The following is a 14,088-nucleotide window of genomic DNA, read 5'->3' as shown; positions in this document are numbered from 1 at the left end:
AAAATCATCTGTAAACTTAGGAAACCTAGTGTTATAGGAAAATGTTAAGGTTAAGAAGGGTGATGAAATAATGAAAAATATTTTTTAAATTGTTTTTCAGAAATAGCCATATAAAGAGTCTCTTTCCAAAGAAATTATTTACTTAGAGATTAGAAAAAATTACACTGGGGAAGGTGTATTAGGCTACCATAATTACATGACAATATTTTTAAAGTACATCAAAATCCCTCATCTCTGAATCTCTATAAACTTTCTGGCCTTAACTCTCAGATAATTTCCGTATCTTTCCTATAATACTGTTAAGTTCCTTAAGGGCAGGGAATATACTTGTTTCATATTCCCACAGTACTTACTATGACACAGCAGCTGTTCAATTATTAATTAATAATTTCATATAACTTGAAACTTCAACCTGAGCCAGGAGATACAGGTACTATAACTGTCATGAAGTAAACATGCATGATATAGATCTGTATTTTCTAGGAGCCCTCTGATATGCCTATTCTGCCAGGAATGATCTTCAAAAGCCAGATAAAAATATCACTTCCTCTCTAAAGCCATCCCTGATTCTCCAAGTTGGAATTAATTTTTTTCGTCTTTGGTTATATCTGTTATATCCCACGCCACACTGATCTTTAAACCTGTCATATACTCTCCTGACGTATTTTGAGTTCCCTGCAGGAAAATCCCTGCTTTGGTCATCCCTATGTCCCTGGCACCTTACACAGTGTTCTATGTATGTGAGGAACTTGATACATGTCTGCTGAATGAATGAATGAATGATTGAATGAGTCAGTGACCACCACATGATATCCTGTTCTTTAAAATGTGCATCCCAAAATTCAGGATCCACTCATGAATTACTTTGCTTACCCATTTCTTCCTTTCCTAAAACTGATGATCGCAAAAACTGTGATTGGGAGAAAATACTTATCAAGCCATAAATTGTATATAAATTATTCAATATTAATAAAGAGCAAGGTTAGTGAAAATAACTGAGAGAAAAACATTACCTTCTTGAAACAGTTGTCTGGCATAAGATGGCTCTCGGCCCTGAGGTTGGAAAAAAGCATAAATGCACTTCCTCACTAAATCTTCCCAGCCAGTTCGGCCAGCAGCTCTCAGGGAACTAGTATCAATAGAGATGATTTTACCTATACAAAGAATGAAAGTTTATCTTTATGATAGCCTCTTGATATAACTGATTCATATTTCAAAACTAACAACTGCATCTAAGAAATATTCTGCCTTGCCCCAAATGATTAATGAACAAAAGCATTAAAAAGCACTACTAATTTTTATTACATATGGTAACGGAGGATATCAACTCAAATCTATTGTGCTGTTAGTGCTTCCTCTTTTAAACTAATTCCTTCTTTATATATTCTACTTGGTTTGTTCAGAAATAAAGTACTTATTAGACTTCTATGTATGTAGGGTCTTGAATCTAATTATACCTAAGTCTGTCTGATCAGGCTGTCACCCTAGTCTTGGCATAAATGTAGATGATAGAAAGAAAATAAACTAAAAGTTACATAAGGGAATTTTGTTTATTTTAGAACAGTTTGGGGAAAGCCTGGTGAATATTGTGATTGAAACTATACACAATTTTGGATTTTTCTAAGAGTTTTATTTATTCAATCTTTGTCTCATCACATCAAAGACTAAAAGTTGGTTGTAGCAGAGACTCCACTGTTATATGATCTTCATATGCAATACTCCTCCTCACAGGCAGTGACTAAGGGAGGCATGCATGTGTTTATGTGCTCATGGTCAGTATTAGCCCACATGAGAGGAAGGGAGTCTGTAATTGTGGGACTAAAGGGGAGAAAGAGTAAATTATCAGCAATGGTAACAAATGATCAGGTAATGCAATGACTACCTTAGAAGAGAATCATAAATAGGTTGATTTAGCATACTTCTGCTTGCTAGAGGAAAGTTTAACCAACCAACCAACCAAACAAACCACTATTCAACATTTCCTGGTAGAAGACTTCTTTTTAAGGGACATGAATCACCTTATATACAGTCGTAAGCACTACTAAAATTTAAGGAATTAAATATCTAACACTATTGCTAGCTTATTATTTTTTATCTAAATCAATTCTATGATATAATGCGATGTTAGTTTTATATTTTAAAAATACTTTATATTTCTCTGGCATCTTTCTATTTTATTTCTGTTTTATATTTTCTCTAGTGTCTTTTGTGTAATAAGTGTGTATAGTATGGTGATGTCCCTTTAATAGTGCTTAGGTGGAAGGCAATGCAATATAAAGGAAGAGTTCTATGTTAGTGCCTGAAGATGTCAGTCTTCTTTAAAACAATCTAATTTAGAGTTCAATTTATAGAAATGCAATATGAGGAAAAGCTGAAATACATTGTTCCTAAATCATCCTCATAATTTTTAGGCCTCCTTTGTCTCCCACATTTATTCTGTGGCCTGACCATTACCCCTTCCCAACAGGCTTTTATTCTGCTATTTCACAAGCCTTTATTTGGTTTTACTGACACAAAAGACCAGTTTTATTTTTTAATGGACCCTATTTTTCCTTTATGTAATAATGTTTTTGGTTTTCAATAAGGGTTTACTAAATTTTTCCAGTGCTGTGCATTGGTGGAAAACGGAAAGGAACTTGTACATGGTAGTCTCACAAAGGGAATGAAGAAACATATGGGAATTGATCATTACTACCCTCAGATGCTGTATCTCCAAGCTCCAAGACATTCTCTTTACTATATTCTATTATCTGTGCTAATTTATCCCCACCTACTCTTTAGTAAAAGCAGTTGAGAGTTTATCTTTAAAAACACAAGAATAAAGCACACATTAGATTTCTGGGACTAAAAAATTAGTACGTATTCTAACAGCATCTTATAAGCAATGATAAAGGTGAAAAAATACATTAACACTAAATTTTCATGAAAAATAAAATTTAGTAAAAATGATTTTTAAAATCTTGGTCTGTTAAAAAATCTATCTTTAGTATCTGTCTCTATTTTAAAATTAGAGCAGTGACTGATACATATATAATTTTCACTGATGTAAAAGTATGAAAACCTGATGTGTTAGAGTGAAGATAAGAGTAAACAACATATGTAAAATACTTTATAAAGAACAGTAACAATTTGTTTTTACTGAAAATGAAATCTGAAGTAGGCCTTTAAAATGCAGGGATTATTTTCAGGCCGTTGCTCTTCCTCACTTTGTGGCTCTCCTGCCCTTCTCTCAGTTCTTCAAACACACTTCGCTGTCTTCCTAAGGGCTTTTACAGCTCTGCTTCCTCAGTCAGGAGCACTCATTCTGCACCATGACTCTTCCTCAGTGCACCCTTCCAACACTCATACTCTGCAGAACTGGCACCACCTCATCTTTTGGGGCTGGAGGGCACGGTATCAGCTCCTCAGACAGGCCTTCATTAGCCAGCTAATTTTAAAGCAGGTCCTCCCTATTAGCTTCCCATATGCCATTTCACACTGTTTCTATCAAAAAAAGTACCACAATTTGTAATTATATTGTTGCATTTTGCTCAACTATGTAAACGCTGAGCAATCACACAGTGATAGGCACCTCTAAGCATTCAATCAGTATGCGCTGAATAAATTCAAAGAAAGAATAAAGGGAAAGAGAAAGTACTAGATACATTTAAGCACAATATTAAAATCAACATTTTGTATCTATTTACAAATAAATATATTTACATCTACATTGCCAAATTTCTTTCCATGATTATGAAAATAATTTATAACCTAAACAAATATAGATATGTGAATAGTTACAAAATAATGTTCTCCTCAGACCCACAACAATGATTGTAGTATCTAAAAATGCGCACTATCAAGACCACCATTTAAAATGTTTTCTGTGCAGGACTAGTGAACAGAAGCCAAATAGCAGAGAACAGAGGGACACAATCAGTTTTAAGGGCATAGTCACATCATTAATACCGACACAACATTCTAAACTTTGCAGTTAGTACCTGTAGTATCTTGCTTGGTCATAAAGGATTCTACACCCGTAATAGCCGGAGGCCGAGGTAATCGCCGTGCAATACAAATCAAACATGACTGGAAATCTGCCCAAAACAAGAAGGGTAAATTGAAGGGAAAAGGGTAGAAGATGGTCGACATCTATCATCTGTCATTAATGGTTTTTATAAAAACAATATATATTATAGGATTTGACACAATACTGGAGTCACTCTGATTTAACAGTATAATATTAGAAATAAAACTGCTTGCAACCAAAAACTGGCAGCTTTGGGTAGAGATTTAGTTTGCATAAATTATCCCTTCCCATTGAGTGTTCTCACATAAACTGGAAGAGACTGATGCATCTCATACTTGGATAACAACATGAAGGAGCAGTTTTGGCTAGACTTAAGCAACACAGTGGTTTTTAAAATACAGTTTTATAGTCAGTTTCCTATAGTCATCAGTACTTAATGGCTACAAAGATTCCTATAACCACTATGTAGATAATAATTATTGAATGAAAAAAAACAACATTTAACTGTTTCTGAAGAAGCATTCTTTTGCCCTTGACAGAGGACATTTATATTTTTAGGATCCGTAATTTTTTTGAAGTCCCATTTCCAAATTTTTTGAGAGGTTACATATAATATTACTCAATTAAGAATAGACTTCAATCATATAAGACAGACTTGAATGTGTATTTTGTAAAAAGTCCCCAGTTGATTGTGGCACCCATTCCCTGGTGAGACCCACTACATATACTGCCTTTTTTTGCACCTGACTGATTTCTCGTCTGCTACCTTCCCTCGTCCTTAACTCCAGTTTCCAACTTGTGGTGTTCCTAACTTAGTTCAGTTGAAGCTCACATGGAAAATTCATCCAGTGTAACGTATTTAACTAATACCACGTTGATACCCTGTTCATATTAGAGCTTCAGCTGTGTTTTCATCTGTTCATAAGCTTTTCCCTTATAAATTACCTTGTATGGCCTCAAAAATGCTAACTCTATTCTCCAATGTTCTGTACACTCTAAGCTTGAAACTTTCTAAAAATCGGAGCTGTTCAACAGCCTGCTGCATCTGGTACATTTCCAACTGGCAGCAGTTAGTTACATCTCTTATTTCTAGGCAGCAAGTTGGTTTGAATTTGACATTTCAGTGGGAATGCCAGCTTAAAACTGAGAATTTGGGGGGCATTTTAAAGGGGTAATTCTAGATGCTAACAATTTTTTTTAAGTATTAAGAAACACACAGCAAACTGAATATCCACTATGATACACAATTCAGTAACCAAAAATACTATCCGAAGAAGGCAGTTTATAATCAATTTCCTTCCCTGTTCCTAGAGCCATGGAAAAAGCAATCAAACACCTTAAAATCACCCTTTGTTTTACCTTCTCCATCCTCTTGAATTGATTTTGGCTGTGACACAGTGAAACACTGCATTACTTCATACCGCTGGCAAGCTTCTTGGTTCTCGGTACCTGGCTCATCTGGAGGGTGAATTAGCATCCTGCAGTTAAAGGTATGGCTATTTCGTCGTGTTGCCTCTTGAGGCCAAGGAACTCCATTTACTGTGAAAGAAAAATTGATTATATGTCTGTGAAGAAGGTGAAAAAGTACAAACTCTGAAGATACAAAAGACATACCTTTACCCATCTGCTTAATTAGATACGCAGACTAAAAGACAGGCAGACCTTTTCAGAAGTAACGTTATCTGAGGCAGTAGGATACTTACTTTCCTTAGGAAATCTAAATGTCTACCAATTAGGAAAATGTAAAATATGCAAGAAGTTGTACAGGATTTCCTCCCTCAAAGATGAGGTCTTACAAATATCCTAATTCATTAACAGCTTTTATAAACAGTTAAAAACAAAATTAAAAATTAATAGCTTATTGCTCTTTTGCTCAGAATTTTACAGCAGTTATCAGTGAGTTTTTCCATTTGTTTCCTGTTATTCCCTGGCAATGAAAAACTGATTGAAAATCTTAGGTCCATTGTCAAGCAGGGGTATTAACCTGGAAGGCATGGATTCTTAAGGATGGACTGTGTGCATGTGCACCTTTTTGGGGAGAGGAGTCAGTTTCTCAAATGAGCCTGTGACTCAAAAAAATATTTAAAATAGATAGAGACCAATCTTGGCTTCCTATGATCATTTTTTTCTTGCATTTTAATTTATTTGCACAGTTTATATGCTACAATGCCTAGAATATAATGGGAAATCAATAAATTATTACATAAAAATGATTATTAAAACAGAAATGTTACCCGGTTCAGTACAAGAACACTGAATTCAGTTATAGAAACGATCTGCACATTTCAAGTGAGAATCACTGTGTGGCGAGTTACTACTTCCCAGTTATAAAGTTATATTCAAACCATGGTGGCAATTAGAGAGTTTTTAAGACTTTTCTCTCACCATTCCCATCAGTTTTCTTACCATATCCTCTCCATTGAACCATTCCTTTTTACTATCTCATCAAGCTATAACTGTTAGAGGAAATCATGGAAACAAACATATACCAGAGTAAGTAGTCTTGGTCCTGCTTTGAGTTAGTTGTGAGGTTGGGTTAATAACTTAATCTTTGCCTCATCTTTAAAATAAAGGAATCCACTATATTATCTCTAAAATCATTTACATTACAAAATTCTATAACAAATGCAAAAAGATTCCTTGATAATTCGAGTATCAAACGAGTGATTTTAATGGAAATAATTTCAGGCCCCCAGTTACTATAAACACACACTACCTTTACAAAGAAAAAATAAAGCTTCCATTTCATCGAGTGAACAACGTAGAAAATCAAGAGCTATGGATAACATTTTATTTGCGTATGCGATTTAGTTATATAGGATTTCTAGCCAAGACCCTTCCCTCACTTCTGGAGTACATACAGGTTAAAGAGTAGGCACGTGGCTTAGTGAGTGAATTTCCACAGGCTGGAAATTGGACCCCCACCCGTCCTCTTAGCTAGGCTCCTCTGGCAGTGAACAACCTCACTTGGAATGCCTGAGTTGAAATCATTTACATACAAAAATGCTAATTTTAGTAAGTTTGTAATATGAAAATATATTCCTCCCTCCTCTCTTTTGTTCCTCTCTCCTTTCCTCCCTCCTTTCTTTTCTTTGAGCAAGGTGGTGGGAATAATATACATTTGTCTCTTTCTTGGACATAACTGAAATTGAAAACAGAGGGAATTCCAAGTTTCTTGTGGCAAGGCAACCAATTGCTCTGCCTCCTAACACTGTTACATGATTGTGGTATAATCTAGAGGAAAAGGATAAAAGGAATGTTCTCTATCAGCTATTTGATTACATTCTTCCTTCACATTTAATCTCAGGATGAAATTAAATTTAAAAATACTTTTAATATGTTATGACATATATTAGAATAATACTACATATTACAAATATAATAATAATGTATAGGATATATTATGTAAGGAGAAGCTACAGAGAGTTCATATTCCTTTAAAAAACACATTTCTTTGTACCTAGCGATTTTGGTAGCAGATTCTTCACAAATTCCGCGTGATCCCCCACATGCAGTATGCTGTAGACACTGGTATTCATTAATTCCTCCTGATTGTAACCTAAGTAGCTGGTCACATTCTCTGACACAAATACGATTCTCCCTTCACAGTTCACAACAAAGAAAAATCCATCCAAAGCCTGCAAAGCCAAAAAAAAAAAAAAAAAAAAAAAAAAAAAAGGATTTAGAGGTTGTGAGGTTAAAAGATAGAAGAAAAATAAACATATACTTTATTGAAAAAGAGATCAGAAATACATGTCAAGTTTTAAAAAGGGGGACAGAATAGAAGATTTAATATTGCATGCTTTCTGTGGAGGAAACAGGATTTTTAAACAGACTGCACACTTATGTTTCAAGTAGGCATGAATAAATATGTCAACCCTCTTCCTTAGAAAGAAATTTTATGGTAGCATATGTGAAATAAGTTACCGATTCATTCACCAGTCATAAACATCTCTAAACTGCAGGTTAAGACCTGATGTCGACCCTCAAGCAACTTGTGGTACCGGGGGAGAGAGACATAAGCATTGTAAAATACTAGTGAGAAACGCAGTATCAGAGGCACACACAGAATATTCCATGAGCACAAAAAAGGATACCTATTTGGGGTTAAGGTGGAGGACGCAAAGAAAGGCTCCTTACAGACCTTGACCTGAGTTATAAAAGGCATAATGGAGGGGGGAGGAGGAATGAGGGAAAAACATTCTAGGCAGAGGAGAGAGTGTGGCACATAATGGAACAAAAGAGCACTTTGGAGTTGCTGCAGCACATGGCACACGCAGGCAGCAAGTCTGGAGAGGTGGACAGGAGCCAAATCACAGAGGGCCTCCTATGCACTGAGACGGAGCCAGGGATCTCCAAACGAAGATGTACATGCCCCAAGGGGAGTGTAACATCCACAGGGCTGCAAGGGTGAAAAGTCAGAATATCTATTTACAGCATAATCTAAAACACAAGGAAGAAATTAAACTTAATTAACATACTGACACCCTAGTGTCTCACTCAGTCCTAACAGTCATATATCACAAACCTTGGAAGCTGAAAGAAGATCCAGAATGCAGAGGTTGACAGTGGCACCTTACTTATTTATACTCCGCTTATTGCAAAATATTGCAGTTTTCTTGCTATAGAATGTACATAAACAATAAAAATGAGACCTTTAAAAAGTAGAACATTTACAGGATTTTGTACCAAGATGTAAAGATCCTTCATTTGCTGGTTACTGGCAAAAGACCTAGAGTAGCCGTCTAACATGTTGATGGGCTACTCATCTTCCTTTTTCAAAAAAGCAAGTGTTCCAGGTTTGCTGACCTTTTCTGTTATGACAGGTGGTAATGATAATATCCTACCCAGCAGATATTTTCCAAATAAACACACTTAATTTTGTTCCTTCAGGGTAAAGATGACATTTTAACAATGAATAAAAAGTAAACTGCCTTCAAAAAGACACATGTTATAGAGACAGCATGTGAAAGTAGATGTTTTGAAATCTTATCATAGTTATGATTTTGTTGCTAAAAATGATGTAAATCACTTTTAAAAATTATCTTCTCAGTTTAAACATTTAAAAAAAACCTTTTTTCCTGCTCAAAAAAATCTTCCAATCAGAGTTTCAGTGGGCTATAAAAATCCATTTTTCAGAAAAGGAAAATGCAACATCTTAATCTTTTTTTTTTTTTTTAATGGAGGTACTGGGTCTTGAACCTAGGACCTTGTACATTTTAAGCATGCACTCTACCACTAAGCTATACCCTCCCCCTGAAAACACAGTATCTTTAAAGAAAAAAAAAATTTATGGAGGTACTAGGGATTGAATCCAGGACCTTGTGTATACTAAATCTGCGTTCTACAACTGAGGTATACCCACCCCCCTAAAATATTTTGATTAGTTTTGAGAAGCACTGTTTGAGATTAAAAAAAGATGGGGTTTCAAGAAAAACCTTTGCATAATTGGTAGATAAGATTTCAAGTATCATAACTTAGTAAACTCAGCCCATGATATATTTTTCTATTTGAATCTACCTTATTTTTGTGAGGTGTCTTTTTCAGCTGATTATTTAAGCCAAATATTAAAATACACTGAACTTAGAACTATCAAATCACTGCATCACAAAGCACTCAATCAAGATTTTAAAAAATAATGAAGCACAACCACATTGTTCTCATTAAAAGTACTGCTAATATTTTCTTTAACAAGAAATAAAAGAAATAAAGCTATTTTTATTCCACCTGACTATTGTAACAATTTTTCACTTAGTTTATAATACAAAAGGGAGAAGGATGTGATTAATAATCTAAAAATCTCCACAGGAGACAAACACTTTGCTAATCTATTCTGGGTTTAGATAAGCATAGGAAAGCACCCTCATATCTAATTAACTGTGTTTTTAAGTTATATTAGCTATAAATTTCATAACAAGTGATCGATCTATCTATCTATCTATCTATCTATCTATCTATCTATATATATATACTTATCTTGCAGCTTATGTAAAAATAGGAATAACTGAAATACAGATGTATCAATTTTTTTAAAGTAGATCTAAAAATTCTTTTAAATGTTCTTAGCTATTAACTGAATCAGTGTGAATACAATTTAACTTTATTTTTCTCTTTTTGGTCTCTTAAAAGAGTTTACTAAAGAACAGTATGGGTATAACAAAGTATCATAGTTCAGAGCAAGAAACAAGGATGACATCGTAAGACAAGTAAGTAAAAAAACTCAGCCATTTCATGGTGAACCACTTCCAGAAGCCACACCACCCAGCTTCTTCAACACTACCCTCTCCTTTCTTCATCTAGTTTTTAGGGTGTCCTTCTTAGCTCCTTGCTTTCTGCCTCCCTAGTGGCCCTGTCTACACTCAAAGCCACAGTCAGCCTCTCCCTTGATTTCTTCACTTTCCCTATCTGTCTCTCAATGTCTCTGGAAGTTACCTGTTGTCTGCAGAGAGGCTGCGAGAGACCCAGACCCAGACCCACTCCTGGGAACATCTCTGTCCAATCTGAAGACTGGCCAGTGGTGAAGGAAGGGCTGGTGTGCAGACTCTGAGCACCAGGAAGGCCCAGGGATTTACCTGGGCTACTCAGTGCAATTGTTTTTAAGGTATCTGTGAAATCCAAAGGACTTCTCCTTCATTGCAGTAGGCCTGGAGTCCCTGTGGTCTCCTGTTTCCAGAGACTTTCTGGGCTTCTCCAAGTTCTCCCATTGACTACACCTGACCTTACTGCCAAGCTGGGAAGTTATTCTAGTAACTGGCCTCTGGAATATGCAGCTGGTCAGCCTTACAGGGAGTGTAGAACTTTCACCAGGTCTCTGCCTGGCCTCGGTTACATGGACACATCGTTTCCTCTGAGAAGTCTGGGGCATCAAATTTCCTTTGAGCTTCCCCAGAAAAAGCTGGCTTAGAAAACAGGTTAACAAAGGCTGCCCCATGGTTGCAGAGTTGTCCTGCTGACCTTTTCCTGAGATGCAGACAGCCTGTCTTTTGCTGGAAATGCCCATTTTTTGTTTTTTAATTATAAAGAAATACATTCTTACAAAAATTTTAAAAATATGATAATGAAGTAGATAGTATAAGATTTGCCAAAATCCTACCCTTAAGAGATTGGTAACATTTCAGGGAATATCCTTTGAGACTATTCCTATGAATATACAAACATCTCTGATTTCTAAAAGTATGTCTGATTAATATAAGCTGCTAATACTTGCTGTTATTCTACAAGTTTCCCTCATATGCTGTGCATATAATTAACTTCCAAGTGTGCTCCTGGGAAGAAATCTTCCTATTTCTCCAAGATAACTGGACTTACACTGAGCTGCACACAAGAGATAATAAATGCCTCTCTACTCAGTACAACGTTATCAATCGGAGGGGTTTTCTCTCTACCCAGGATATCACTCTTTGAAGAGGACCACCTTGGGTCTTACTGCAGGGTTCACACTGGCCAAGGCTGCTCACAGAGCTCTGGCTTTAAATGACTACACAAGCTTCACTGAGTATCACCTAAGTGGCAGTCACTGGACAAAATCCTGGGAATAAAATACATATTTTCAACAATTTTACTGTCTCTGGAGGGAAAAATGCAAATATACATAGTTACATTATAGTTCAGTAGAGGAATTCATAAAAGTTAAGCACAGAGTGAAGCACCCAAATGGGCAAAAGGATGGTTGTTGTTGGTAGGGTTTCCTGGGAGGAGGCCACACAGTACATAAGCCAAGGCTTGAAGGACACAGAGCAGTAACTTGGGTGGACAAGGGGTAGGGAAAGACATTCAAAACAGAGGAAACAGCTCAGAGGTTTTTTTTAAAAAAAAAAAAAGAAAGAAAAACAAAAAGAAAATATCTTGTATGCACTTGTCATATTTGTGATATATTTAACAATAAAATGGTTTTTTTTTTTTTTTTGGAAAAAGCTTTAAAGAAAAGCAAAAAAAAAAAAAGAGAGAGAGAGAGAGATTTTACCCTAAAGGCCATGAGGATCACCTTTAAGGCAAGGTTTTTAAGCAGGAGAGCAACGACGTGATCTGCTTTAACAAAGATCCTTCTGGCAGTGGGTGTGGCATGTGGATTGGAAACAAGGAGATGAGCTGCAGTGCTAGTATGATATGTGACATTCCACTTCAAATGAGCACCTGAATCAAGGCAATGGCAGTGGAAGTGACAGAGTGATAGAGATTCTACACAGGCAGAACAAACAGCACTTGGTGACCTCTAGAAGCTGTGGGGATGGGGCACTTGGGATGATCTTTCCTTAAAGACTTAGGGTTTCTGGTTTCCTTGAGAAAGGGGATTCAAAGGGGGAAAAAATCTAGTCTTCTATTTTTTCTACTTTTTTTAAACAAGGTGAAGGGATGGATTATAAATTTAGGTTTAGAAATGTTATATTTGAAATGACCAAGGCACTTTCTGATGGAGACATTCAAAAGGCAGTAGGATATAATGAAAGGGAAGCTCTGAAGAGAGATCTGGGCTAAAGACAAGACATTTGTGATTTACAGGTACATAGAGTATCATTTGGTTTTTGTTTATTTGTTTTTCACCACAGTCATCTTCTCCTCTTTCACAGACTATCTGACCTCCTTTGGGAAGTTACTTCTACATTAAATAAAATCTCATGGGATTCTTAACCAGGCCATTAGGAAACTTCCTCCCTAAATGTGAACCTTAAGGAAAATTATTTAAAAAATGAACATGGCTGGAACACATTCATTCTGGCAGCAGGGCACTGTCCAGACGGTTCTTTCGAAGAGACCATTCATATAGTTTTGGCTTTCTAGCCTTCTTAAGATGCCTTGGTTTCACCTTATTTTCAAGCATGGTTCTGTGATCTCCAAACAGCGTCCCATTAACTCATATTTGCTTAATTTAGTCAGAATTGATGTCTGTTCCCTGAAATCAGAGAATTCTAATTGGTATTTTATGCATACACACGCATGTGCACACACACACATGAATACATCATACAGAGTGAGGCACAGATGTCAATAAAATTGTCCAGGAAGTGTGTACAGAATTTTTTTAAAAAATAAAGGAAAAGATCCAAGGCCAGAACCCTGAGGGATGGTAACATTTAAGAAGTAGGTAAATAAAGAGAAATCTGAGAGAGGCTAAGGAGCAGGCAGACAGGAGAAGAGACAGGTTTATAAAAGAGGCTCGTGAAGTGTGTTAAGGAAGAAGGAGTTGGTGATGAAAGGAGTCAAGAGCCACACAGCAACGAATGGGACACAGTGAGGTAGGAGGCCTGATGCATATGCAAGTCTAGGGAGACCTTGGTGACTGAAATGTAATTTTTCTTTTCAAGCAGTGGGAAGTAAGGAGTGTTAGGTCAGACCTTTGAACAGGAGCAGAGGAATTTAGACAGCAAAGAGCAATGGAGAATGAGGAGCTTTAAAAAAACTGCCTGCACTGATGAGTACTTACTGTGTGCCAAGTAACAAATCTTTGTTGAGTAAATTCTAATACCACTATCTCTTTAAGTGTGAGGAGATTACCTCCAATACTTTATTCTTAACTCATGCTACCTTTTTTTATGTTTAAAAAAGGGGAAGGGGAAAAATAGTGGAAACTGTACGGTGAGAATTTCTCACAATATGGTGGATATTTGATCACCTTTTAGATGAACAGATCTTCCACCTGAGCAAGTCCCTCTAGCCTGATGTCAAACAGAACTTTCTGCAGTGATGGAAATGTTCTCCATTTGTGTTGTTCAATACAGTAGCTACTAGCCACATGTGGGTACTGAGTACTTTAAATGTGGCTGGTGAGACTGAAGCATTGAATTTTTAATTGTATTTAACTTTGAACAGCCATGTGTGACTGTCTTACTGAACAGTGCAGCTCTGGACTGAAGCCTGGACATGATTCAATGGACAATCTCGTGGTGGCTTTCCTACCATTTCTTCTCTTAGCTGCCCTGGATTAGATTTCATAAAGTTTAAGGCAACGAGGCAGGGTTAGGGTTTAGTAGTATTCTCTGGCTCCAGTTTGGTGTTTTCAGTTTGTGGATAATCCATTTCTCTCCTTGTCGATCTCTGTGGTTTCTGAAGAACATGTGGTAAAGCTAGGATTTAAATAATTA

General features: G+C 36.3%; 1 protein-coding gene across 6 annotated transcripts in view; it reads right to left on the bottom strand.

Moving 5' to 3' along the window:
- NCOA1 (nuclear receptor coactivator 1) overlaps positions 1 to 14,088 on the bottom strand; it is a 212,366-nt gene that overhangs the window by 53,069 nt on the left and 145,209 nt on the right. For all 6 annotated transcript variants that reach the window (XM_074341748.1, XM_074341750.1, XM_074341749.1 and 3 more), the window contains 4 exons: positions 7,470 to 7,647; positions 5,369 to 5,548; positions 3,981 to 4,076; positions 1,014 to 1,154 (listed from right to left, as the gene is read on the bottom strand). In XM_074341748.1, coding sequence (XP_074197849.1) covers positions 1,014 to 1,154; positions 3,981 to 4,076; positions 5,369 to 5,548; positions 7,470 to 7,647 — 595 coding nt within the window. The remainder of the gene's footprint in view (positions 1 to 1,013; positions 1,155 to 3,980; positions 4,077 to 5,368; positions 5,549 to 7,469; positions 7,648 to 14,088) is intronic.

Source organism: Camelus bactrianus, chromosome 15 (genome assembly GCF_048773025.1).
Source record: "Camelus bactrianus isolate YW-2024 breed Bactrian camel chromosome 15, ASM4877302v1, whole genome shotgun sequence".
Taxonomy (NCBI): domain Eukaryota; kingdom Metazoa; phylum Chordata; class Mammalia; order Artiodactyla; family Camelidae; genus Camelus; species Camelus bactrianus.
Note: the sequence above shows the minus strand (reverse complement) of the source record. Positions and strands in the feature narration are given on the sequence as shown.